The following is a 12,341-nucleotide window of genomic DNA, read 5'->3' as shown; positions in this document are numbered from 1 at the left end:
TCATCATGAAGTATTTCTCTTGAAATCTGCATTTGCCAGAAGGTGACTGATGGCTGGGTCATCACTTTAATTTGAAGGACAGGGAAGCAAGAGTCATCTTGATAATGGCTGATTCAGACGTCTCAACTTTGGTGAGTACAGAAGATGCTAAATTTGATTAATTGAAAGTTCCAATAGTGTGGATTACATGTGCTTTAATTGAAGATCTTGCAGCTAGCTGTCTTTTTACTGCTGAAGTCTGAATGAAGAAGTCAGCATTACTAAACATCACAACAAAGGTACTCCACACTGATATTTTCCAAAAGAAATAGTCCCCGCGTTCACATTGGTCCCCGCGACGTGGGGAAAGTTCCGAGCTGTGGGACTTTCTCCTCAAAAACCATAATGTGAACGCTCGCTGGGACTTGTCCCCTCGTCCCCGCGAAGCAGGTCGGGTACGGGGACAAGATTTGAGGGGAGAGTGACCTTGGGGCGCAATTGATGGCGTCCAGCTGTGGTCATCAAATGTACGCATGCGCTATGCCTGGATTCAAGTGGCAGAGCTCGCTCCAAGCCCCAAAATGCCCCCACAGCTCGGGGACAGATGAGATACCAATGTGAACGGTCAGTCGTAAAAAAGATAAGATCTCTTGTGGCTGTCCACGCGTCGCAGGGACCAATGTGAACGCGGGGTGTATGGTATGCATGTATGAAGCTTATACACTGTGTAAATTTCATTTTTAGCAGTGGTACATGCTTTGTGCTAGCTTTCAGGTAGAATGAAATTCTTATATAAGGACATTGGAATGGAGCCTGCTTGTTGATTAAAACACAAACATCAATACCTCAGCCATTGAAAGCGAAACCGCAAGAGTTTCTTGTCACTTTTTGCACACTGTACAGTGCCATTGTCTAATTTCTTGTTCTTGCTCTCTCGGCAAATGTCAGGCGGCCATCAACTTTTACTGTCAGGAGAAGCTCTACCGCCATGTACAGCGTGTAGCCCTTGAGGCCATCAAGAAGTATGGCAGCGATCCTGTACTCCTCTTCTTCAAGGGGTATGGTCTCATCTTGGAAGGTCAGTGACTAGAGTGTTACAGTTACAGTTAGGCTGCGTTCACATAGAAGTATACTATTCGGGTATTCGGGCTCGTTTTTTCGAGGGCACGCGAATAGCTTGAATCGAACGATAGGATTTCCTCACACCGGTTCACATAGGAGGGCACTATTCGAAAGTACCGAATAGCTGCGAAAAGTATAGTAAAGTGGGAATCGAACTTGTTCTATTTTCTTGCAGCGTATACCGTCTCTCGTTTATGAAATAATGACAATTTTGGTCTGGATTTGCCCTTTAGCAAAAATAAGCATGTAGACTGACATTCTGATGCAGTTTAGAAATTGTTAATAAGATTTGCTAGGATGTAGGAGGAAGAAATCCTCTCTGCATGGGATGGTGAGTTGACGGTGCGGGTGATGATGTATTCGGGGCCTGAATAGCGAATAGCGAATACCGAATACCGAATACCGAATACTTCTATGTGAACGCAGCCTAACACTATTTCTTTTTTATGGCAGTTGCCCTCCATTGCAAGTCACTGTAGCATATCCTCAGGGGGGAAAAATACCATGATACAAATGGGCCTTGTTGTCAAGATAAATTCCTTGAGTAATTTGTTTATTTTTGTTGAACAATATGTGAGCTTTTACCATGACATTGACAGGTGCTGTTGATGATAAAAGGGACTGAAATATTCATGTCGGCCATGCTACAGTACTAACACTACAGACTAATGACAGATTGCACTTGTATGGAAGAGAGCTTGTGGAGTTGTTTGTGGTCATGTCACATATTGTACACTCATAAATTTCTGAAAATTTGAAATCAAGATGATTTTGTGGATTATAAATTCTTGCACATTGCGATATATACTATATTTGACAAAGGAACATGAGTCAGGAGCTAATCATATGCAGTTAACAGCCTCTCAGCTATTGTTAGCCCACGAGAAGAAAAAAAAATACATTCGGAATTTGATGGTCCGGTATACAGCTAGCCAGTGAGCTGTAAATGATCTCAATACTCTGATCTGCACATGTGGTAGATAACAAATGCATGATACATTCAAGCAATCACTGTTTGATTTTTCCTATAGACCGTCTCAGTGAAGGAATGCGGGAGTTGGAGTCTATACGTGACAAGCCGGATGTGATCCTGTGCTCCACAATGGCTCTTATCTATGCACACAAGAAAAGCAAGAATGTTGGTGAGTTATCATGCGTACTTTAATAATGATAATGATAATAATAATAATAATAATGATGATGATGATGATGATGATGATGATGATGATGATGATGATGATGATGATGATAATAATAATAATAATGATAATAATGATAATAATAATAATAATAATAATAGTGGCCTCTTATAATGTGCTGAAGTCCATCAAGAATGATGCTCATGGCGCTCTTACATAACCAGCACGAACAGTACATAATACAACCATACAGTATTCAAATACAATAACTTATCAGAGCAAATGAAATACAAACAAAAACAAAATGCTGTACTATACGTAACACAATTAATCTCAGAACGTAAGAAAAACCCATCATAATCTTATCTGACAGTTGTCTGATACCTTAGACATGCCTGATTGATGTTTCTTTTTCTTTTTTTTTCTTTTTTTTTTAGAAAGCATGCCTGATTTGTGATAAAAGAAAATTGATGATGAAAGGTTGAGAGCTACTCTCACGTCATTTGGAATGCCACCAGCATCGTTTTTCATTATATGTTGTCAGGGATGTGCCTACATTCTAGATGTACACTTAGAGTTTGTTTATTTGTATGTTTGTTTTGTGTGTGTGTGTGGAATAAGGGAAGGGCAATGCTTGTTTTATACTCTGCAGCTTCTGATTTTGCAATTGCCATGACTGATTTATTATTCCCTAGTACAACGTGTATGTCAGCATGATTGTGCATACCTATATGCCTAGTGACCCATTTCTTACATGCTAAACCCCTTAAGTGTAGTTTGTATATCAAACTTCTCAAAAACTTTGTTGAAGTTCCTTCAACCAAAACCAAATTTTAAAGCCTGACTCTACTATTTCATTGTAATTTAACTAGGGTATCCCCCTCCCCCTTTTTTTTACAATGGCAGATAAAGAGGCAGTTCAAGAATTAGATGCCAAGATGAAAGACGACAGAAAGAGAGCCAGCGACAAGGTAAGTTGCACCGTCACTCAGTACATATCTTACATGTGATAAGAACTATAATCATGTCGCATTCAGCACCCAGGTGTCTGCTTTCAGTCAGCAAGTGTGTACACAGTACACTTGGAAGAAAATTACTTTATGTATGGCAGTATTTTTTTTTTTTTTAAGTAATGAACACAAAAGCAGCACAGTGAGTGTGTTGAGTGACAGATTTGATGTGATATTGAAAATCTATGACTCGAAGTACTGTTGAATATACTCTGTGAAACGTCTAAAGCACTAAACAAGATATTGCTGTATCCATGGCAAAGCAAATTAAGTTTCCCCAGGATAATGTATATTAATGAACCATCCTACTTGACTACACAATAAATTGTACTTTCTTGTGTTTTGAATATCTTTCGTGAACAGGCTGTGTATTTTGCTGCCCTCTTCCTGTGGCACACTGGTCGTCATGACAAGGCCAGAGAGTATGTCGACAGGTCCATCAAAATGGCTGGAGGATCATCACTTGATGTGAGTATGATTGTGACACATGACTGACATGATTATCCCATCACCAATGCTTGTATAATTTGCTGAAGGTAATCATTGCTCACAGGATGGATCAGAGTGACTCAAATTGATGGAATCTTTGTATCCTTGATATTACTCGAGCAGACTGAGGATAAGCATAGGTCTAAGAAGAAAATTTGGAATGTGTGACATCATATCCACAAAAGTTTCAACAAAATTCAAGTAGTATTCGAGTCAAGTTATCGCATTTGGTTCTTTTGTTTGTTTGTTTTGTTTTTTACAGTTAAACAGGGATGTCCATCGATTGCCATTTTAGAGACTCGTACCAATCAATGAATTGGCCATTTCTTTTAATTTGTCAGTCTTCACAACACGTCTGTCTGTTTTATGGCAATTGTTTGAGCCCATCTTTTGCACTTTCTTCCATGGATGGCATCTTTCTGGGCAGATGAAGGCCGTTTTCTTTCATTCTGATTGTTTTTGATACATTGTGCCTACCAAACTCTTGGGAATGTCATTGGTATGATTATCCAGGGCTCAACTCTCCGGGGCTGGATCGACCTGACGTCAGGCAGAGACAACTACCTGAAGAAGGCCGGCAAATTCTTTGAAGAAGTCCTCAGGTAGCCTCATAGCATTCCAACATAAGTTTTGTATGTGTGTGTGTGTGTGTGTGGGGGGGGGGGGGTGGGGTTAATCTGCTATACATCCAGTTTAGATGACTGTTGAAAGTTAGTAATGTATGTTTTAGTGGATGGAAATGGCAAAGAGTCCAAAATAGACATAGAAAGAGAACTGTATATCATTGGGTATCTTTACCACAAAAAGAAAAACATTTCCCACATTTCCATTTCCCTAACATTTCCCTTTCCCTTTCCCATTTTCCATAACATTTCCCTAACTGTCATGCAAATACTGTAGTGCTCCCCAGTATCTTAATCAGCACTTTTGTCATTTGGTAATAATTATAAAAAAAAACAGAAAGAAAACAATTATGCAGAGCAGAAAGTAAGTGGTGTCTGTAAATGGAGGGTATTAAAGGACTAAAAGGGAATGAAAATCATTTGGAAGATTTTAATGTGACTGAAATTTGGCATTGTGACATTGTGTCGTTTTTTTTTTTTTGTATATGTATATGACAGTTTATGACTTAGAAATGTATGTTTTGAAATTCATATGTGAGATGCTTCTTGTGGATCTGAGTATTCAGATAATAGAGGTAGATTTATGAAAAGATATGCATGTATTGGTTGGTGTTTATTGACTTGGATGTAATACCCATCCTCCTCACTTCAGTTATCTCTTTCTTCTGCGGGCATAAGTTTCCCTGATCATCTACTGTGTACGCCATATATTTAGCAAGTCGATTTTTTCGCGAATAGGGACTTTCTGACAATTTCGTGAGTGGTTTAAATTCGCGATTGTGGAGCACAACACAGAATGGATAAAATATTGTATGCGTGCACGTCACATCCATGTCAGGATCAGACTTAATATTTCTGCCTGTTTTTAAATTTGTGAAGAGCACCTGGCTTGCGAAATTTGTGAAAATAAAAACCTCATGACATATTCGACGTATACAGTACCCCTTTCGCATCTCCCATTTTCACACATGTGCATGCACTCACATTGCAGTGCTACCCCCAAGGCCATCAGCGCCCTCCTGGGCAAGGCACGCTACATGGGCATGAGGCACAACTACAGCGGTGCTTTGGAGCTTGTCAACCAGGCGGTAGTCTCTTACCCAGGCTTCATGCCAGCCCTCATCGAGAAGATGAGACTGCAGCTGGCTCTGCAGGACTGGGAGCAGACTGTTGAATTAGCTCAAAGGTACTGGACTCATCAAGCCTGCACTGTTGAACTCGAGTTCAAATCAAATGAAGGTTTTCATATTCATTTACAAGTCTTAAACTTGTTCATCTCAGTTCACAACTGTAGCTATCACCTACAGATCATTCTAATTATTTTGTTAACCGTTTCTTTTAATGAGAGCTAGCTTCTGTTAAGTTGAAATTGAAGAAATCGGACTGAAAGCTGCATGATTTTATGATGATGTAGAACAGATTATTATTTGTGAAAAAGACCATTTTTTTTTCTTACCGTTAGCTTATTTGTTAGAATTTGTTTTACTGACCCCAGATAAAAGATACTTGCATTAATTCTATTGACACATGCAAATCAAGCTGATGATACTTCTCCTCTTTTTCATTGCACCAAACAATGGAAAAATGTGTATCAAACATTGACTAATGCATGTCCAATGTCCTTCATTTCAGAGCCATTGTCCAGGAGCCAAACTGCATTGAAGCCATAAGACTGCAGGTGTTACAGCTGCTGTGCAAAGAGGGCAATTATTCAGAGGTATTTCACCCTCTTGCTGCATAAATGAAAACCATTAGGCCTTTTCAGCCAATAGCGATCTGCCAACCTGTGGAACTTTCAATCCGAGTACAGGCCAAGACCCTATAGACTTACTAAACCAAGTGGAAACTGAAATTTTAAACTTACTGACCCAAGTACAGATTGTGCATTAGATTGTCATCCTGTAAACTGTTTGAACCAAATACAAACTCTGAACCTCTGGACCTTTTGATCTTGCTGAAAACTACAAACCCATCAAAACCACTTGAACGGAATACAGATTCTGAACTTGTAGACTTGCAGAGTTGATTACGGAGTGTGGACCTCTAGACCTGCTAAACTTGGTACAAAGATTCAGACTGTACACCCATTTGAACTCTGAGAGAACTGCAGATTAAGGCATCACACCTCCCTACTCTGCTTTGTAACATCAGTCATCCAGTGGTTCATACACTGGTATATGTCTTCGTAAAATGCTTTCTTTTTAAAAGCACACTATCAGAATGAGCAGAGATCACTAAGTGCAGCGCACAAAGAGTGAAACTTGTGTGATTGTATATACCGACGACTTTGTGGTTGTTTGGTTTGCTTGACCATCTCTGCATTGTGTACCTACAGGCTGCAGCCAAGATTGGAGAGCTCATCCAAGTCATTGACAGATTTGAGCCAAAGAATGCCCACATCTACTGCCACTTTGCCAAGACGTTTGCACGCGTGGTGAGTGGACTGATTATCCTTTCTTGATATCTCCCAAGCAGCAGTAACATTACACACTCCCAAGCATCATTGATATTGTGCTGTCTATCAGGTCATCATAAAGGGCAACTGATCTTCAAACTAGATTAATCAAAACCAATATGAAAGCAATTCACAGTGACCCTTTCAATGGCCTTCTCTGGAAATGATAATTGCTGTAACACAGATACTAAATCACAAGATGATTGCAATAGCACATATTTCTTGGAATAGCTATGTTTGGAGGAGCTGTTATTGCTGAGCGGTTAAGACTATGCAGATAAGACCATGGTTTTCCATGCACGTGTAAAGAAGTTGGCATCCAAGCCCAGTAGTATTCCCCTTTGGCAAGACATTTTACCCTTGTTGCCATGTCTTTTGGAGCTGGAGGACTCTTGAGCCATTGGTCCTGCGTGTATGAGGGCTATACCCTATACACAGAAGGAAACATACTTCTCTCATAGTCCAGGTTGAAATGCAATAGTCTTTAGGCTAGAAGGAGGCAGCTTATCCTAAAGAACAAAAGATTAGAAGGAGGAGCTAAATCTAGTTATCCATGCTCAATTGATCCCCCAAAGTTCCTCCAATACGATGCTCTTCAAAATTAAGGTTTAGATCGCTTTGTGTTAAGTAATTAAAAAAAAAAAAGCTGATGATGTCACTAAAAGACACCACAAATTCTGCTTTTGTCCCCCATCCAGTGTTCCAGAAGCCCTCAGATCCTCCTCCAGACCATGACGATGGTGGAGAGGGCGATAGCGCTGGACGGCAACGACGCCGACTTCTACAACGAGAGCGGCTACCAGCAGATGATGCAGGGGAAGAACCGGGATGCGGTCAAGGCCTGCAGGACAGCCATGAAACTGGACGAGACCAGCGTTGTGGCCCTCACAGGTGATGCCTCATTTCGTTGGTGGATTCAACTTGACACAGTTTGATGGCAGACCTGGCACATGGCTGCCATTTCTTCCTGACATTCCCTGACTTTGCTGTTTTTCTATTCAGACCTTCTGTACCTGGAGAATAAAAAAAAAAAAAAAAAACAACAACCACCATGATCTTTCTTGCCTCTGGTTACTTTTATTTTCAATTACAAGATGTAGTATGTCATGAAGTAAGATGCGTTCCTGGCCGATCATGCTACCTGTTTTATGAATCAAGCTTTTATGGTGCGGAACACTTCTTTTATAAATTAATTACCTGGTAAACATTTTTTTTTTTTGCTTTTGAAGTCAAAGAAATTAGGAGATATGCCCTCTGTATGTATTCAGCCTTTAGTTCCCAAAGGGTGACACATTCAGAAAATGTTTGAAGTGATTTTCTTGTCCAACCATACCTGCACACTAGTCATTGTGCCTTCTTTTATTCAAAAAACTTGATTGCAGAAAGAATACTCAGGCCCTGCAATATTATCTTTGTTCCCACGAGATCATCTCCAGTCATTGTACCAGCTTGGTAAAATAGATTCTTGTGAAGAAGGAATAATGACATAGAAAACAGTCCTCAGATATCTTATTGCTCATCTTCCCTCACATCAATTATATCCTCACCATCCTTATTTCCCCTTTTGAACTTGACCACCAGGCATCATCCGGTACCAGCTGCACGACGGTCAGCTGGACGACGCCGAGCAGCAGCTGGACTTTCTAGGGGAGATCCAGGAGAGCATCGGCAAGTCCTCGGTGAGTAGCCCTGAACTCTACTTGTCCAGCCCATGAAGGTGACCCACATTCTCAGGCCAGTCACCCCAGAGTTTGAGAAGGAAAGCTGGGAGACTGTAAATGAATGTGTTTACCAAGTGAAGAGTTCTATTGCAAAATGGGCTAAGCGCCATTTTTAAACATTTCAAAGTAAGTCGATTATCAGATAGGGCAAAATTAAACCTTTCCAGTAATACCTCACTTGTAACATAACAGGAAATATTCTAGAAGTTATGATTAAGAATATCCTGAATATCCTGTATTTTCTTATTATTTTCTTTGCTTTTTAGCAACTTTAATCACAAATATCTCAACTTTAACAAGAATGGATTTAGCTCATTTTGCGATAAAACTCCGGTGTCTGGCTGGGAATGAAAGTGAAATGTCACTCAATGACTTCAATAGATTAAGTAAAGTCAAGCACACAGAACAATAGAAATTTCATTTGAAAACAACATGATGAAAGAGAGTTAGGAATTTTAGAACTCCAGCCAATGGTATTCGTTACTACCATGTATGCAAATAAAGTGAGGTGATCTTGTCTTAAATGCACAAAGCTCCCATTGGTATATGTGAAAAATGATTTGTCAAAATCTTTTTTTTTTAAGTAATGATTCAGAGACTACAGTCGTCTTCCTTTAGAAGTCTCAATTACTAAATTGCAACTCTGCAAAAATTTGATGCAAAGGCTATGATCCATTTTTTGTTTGAAGTTATAGGAAGAAATTGTAGTGAAGATATAACAAATGAGTGAGAAACTTTCAAAGACATTGTCATCTGATCTCATTTGACATGTTTGTTTCTTCTGATCTCACTTTTAAGCTAATACATGATAAGGGTTATAACTCTGTAAGTTTCTTGTTAGATGTCTAAAATCAGTGAAACTTCAGCCATTCTGTTTGTTAGATTCTGCCGTGTTGTCAAAATCAACTCAAAACATGGAGTGACTTTTCACATACAGAACAAAGGATGAGACATTGGCTTTTGTTAAATTCTGCATGATCCAAATGTTTTGAAACTCTGGAGGTAAAACCACTCTCGTCTCCCAACTCTCTGCCCCAGGACATCCTGTTTCTGCGCGCCCTCCTGTCCAGGAAGCGCAACAAGTCCGCCGAGACATCGCTGGGACTCTTGAACGAGGCCAGCACCGTCCACTTCCAGTCCCTGAAGGGGCTTCCCCTGGGTAGCGACTACTTCACTCAGATGAACCCAGATTTCCTGGTGGAGATGGTTAAGGAGTACCTCCTCTTTGCCCCTACAGAAGTAAGTCTAATTTACATTTCTGAAATGAATGATTTTTTTTTTCACCATTTTATTTGGCTCTTCCTGAAATTGGATGAGATAAATTGACTTTTGTATGAAAGCAAATTCACACATACGTGTACGTAGCATATCTTTAGTGCTTTAAAGCAATAAGCAGTAAAGTGGAATTCTGATCTACTCAAAATCTTTGGATTATATGTAAATGTTGAATAATTACTGAATCATCTGAGTAATTCTGAAGTTGTTGACTAGTTTAAAAAAAAAAAAGATGACATGGAACATTTCATATATTATTTATCCATTTGTAGCAGCACAAAGGGGAAAAAAGTAATTGGCAATCTTGACACTGTTCATAATTTATAAATACTAAATAAAATGATAGAGATTGCTTTTAATAATTTCTTGCTGACCATTCCCTTTCGAGAATAAAAGCAGGTATAACGTTGTACTGTCCAAATGCAATGAATGTCGTAATTGCTTTTAGCAAGCTGGTTGAACAAACTAAGTGTTCCAGTGAGCAGTTACTAAATTACGGTAAAACCAGAAATATTCATGACATAAAACTTCTGTGAATTGGAGTGGACCGCATTTTGGGGAGCATGAAACTTTAACAAATCGCCACTGACATTCATTGCATTGTGTAGACAAAACTTTTCAATCGCATTTACTTTTATGAATCTTGGCTCTTTGCAAAAATTTGTGAAAGTTTCATACTCGTGCAAATATTTGGTTTTACAGTAGTGTGTAGTGTGACAAAAAGCCACTGTGGTAATGATCAAACATGTGACACTCTTGCTACATGCAGCCCCAGTCTCCAGGCCAGCCGGCCGATCCTGCTCTCGCCCGCTGCAACGCCGTGTTGGACCCCGTGTGCAAGGCGGTGCCAGGCCTACTGGAGGGCTACTACCTGCAGGCCAGGGTCAAGTTCCTCCTAGGCCAGGTGGAACAGGCCCAGGCCAGTCTCCAGCACTGCCTGGACCGTAACCCAGAGTACTCCGATGCCCATCTACTCATGGCACAGGTTAGTCCCCCAGTGCTGAATGGAGCAATGGAGTTTTTGGTTTCATTTCTCCGTTGAAAAACTAAGCAGGTTTCTTCTCTTTTCAATATTAAATTATCATTATCATTCCTTGGCCCCGTTTTATCAAAAGGTATAATCGATTATAAATTTCCTTAACACACAGGCTGCCGTAGACTTATTATAGAAATCAACTATATAATCAGTGATAACTCTTCATAAAACGGAGCCCTTGTTTACTTGCCTACATGACTGTACCCAATTTACCTGTGGCTGAATGTATTATTTCTACAAGTTTTTCCATGTTTGTACTTGTGTGCTTGTTCTTTTTAAATTTGTAATGTAAGTTTGTGGTCTACAGAAGTGAAATACAGAACTCGATGAAACAAACAAATAGGTGTGATTATCATAACATTCGTCCTTTTTCTGTCTGTGTGTCCACTTATGTGTATGTAAAGACAGCTAGATCAAGTTAATACATGAATTGAGAGAAAATGGATACATAGATAGATAAATAGATAGATGGGTAGATAGGTCTATGGAGGCATAGTTTGATGGTTAGGTAGATGGATATCAAAACTATGACTTGATTGTCTGTGTTCCTTGTTGACATCTTACGATGAGACTTAGTGTTTACTCAAGAATAGCATTCTCTTTGTAATGGAATTTTTCAAGTAAATGAAAGGTTGCCAACAATGAATGTTTTTTTGAAGCAGCTACACTTTTATATGATGTACCACCTACAAATCTGTACCATGTATTTAATATATTTTGCCTTGTTTTCCAATGAATAAAGATTTTATAAATCCTGTTCTTGTTGCTTTCCAGATCTACATGCATCAAGGGAACTACCAGCAATCCTCTCAGTCTCTTGAGGTCGGCCTCAGCTACAACTTTGAGGTGAGTTTCCGTTCAGTAGCGCTCACTCAGTTTGCACCAAGGGCAAGTGTATGGGTAGTGGCTCTCTTAGTCCCACCAATAGAGTCTTTCAGCCTGCTCTGTGTTTGCATGCCCATTTTGTGCCAGGGATTTTGCAGTGTGGACCTGTCTGGCACTACCATGAAGCAAGCTTAAGGGGCTAGGGTTTGCAGTGGCAAGTTGTGAGGTGTGATCACAAGCAATAAACAAAGGCAGAAATTGTTTGAGAAATAATTGTCACTGCCTGTTGCAATCAGATAAACCACAAGCCAGTGGCTCCTTGATGAGTATTCATTGTGGATGCAGTGCTGTGCATTTCCAAACTAGTTAGGCCACACAAGTTCCATGTATGGCTGATAAGAAAGGTTGCAATGTTTAAAGAATATTCATTAGCTCTAGTTAGCTCAGAATAAAACACAGACGGGGCACTAACACATCACAATTTGCTAGCCAAGGTTAAAGAAATTATTAGGGGAGTAAAACATCAAAAGACATTTGGTAGAAAAAGGACACAATTTCTCATTGTGTCATATGTGTTTGTGTCAAACACGTTTGCACAGGAAGTTTTGTATCTATGAATGCAGGATATATAGATGAGTAAATGATAAACTGAGCCTCGGCAGGGTGT

General features: G+C 39.7%; 1 protein-coding gene across 1 annotated transcript in view; it reads left to right on the top strand.

The window, feature by feature from the left end:
* The first annotated feature begins 104 nt into the window (after nt 1–104).
* The window catches only part of LOC140238206 (tetratricopeptide repeat protein 21B-like), a 32,753-nt gene continuing 20,516 nt past the window's right edge, over nt 105–12,341 (top strand). Inside the window, exons 1-14 of the mRNA XM_072318143.1 lie at nt 105–131; nt 928–1,057; nt 2,133–2,243; nt 3,147–3,211; nt 3,614–3,718; nt 4,253–4,341; nt 5,354–5,548; nt 5,995–6,079; nt 6,698–6,796; nt 7,516–7,708; nt 8,399–8,496; nt 9,577–9,777; nt 10,583–10,798; nt 11,624–11,695. Of these exons, the coding sequence (XP_072174244.1) occupies nt 105–131; nt 928–1,057; nt 2,133–2,243; nt 3,147–3,211; nt 3,614–3,718; nt 4,253–4,341; nt 5,354–5,548; nt 5,995–6,079; nt 6,698–6,796; nt 7,516–7,708; nt 8,399–8,496; nt 9,577–9,777; nt 10,583–10,798; nt 11,624–11,695 (1,686 nt within the window). The remainder of the gene's footprint in view (nt 132–927; nt 1,058–2,132; nt 2,244–3,146; nt 3,212–3,613; nt 3,719–4,252; nt 4,342–5,353; nt 5,549–5,994; nt 6,080–6,697; nt 6,797–7,515; nt 7,709–8,398; nt 8,497–9,576; nt 9,778–10,582; nt 10,799–11,623; nt 11,696–12,341) is intronic.

This window comes from Diadema setosum, chromosome 14, assembly GCF_964275005.1.
Source record: "Diadema setosum chromosome 14, eeDiaSeto1, whole genome shotgun sequence".
NCBI classification, from domain to species: Eukaryota; Metazoa; Echinodermata; class Echinoidea; order Diadematoida; family Diadematidae; genus Diadema; species Diadema setosum.
The sequence above is the reverse complement of the archived record's forward strand: the minus strand, read 5'-3'. Positions and strand labels throughout refer to the sequence as shown.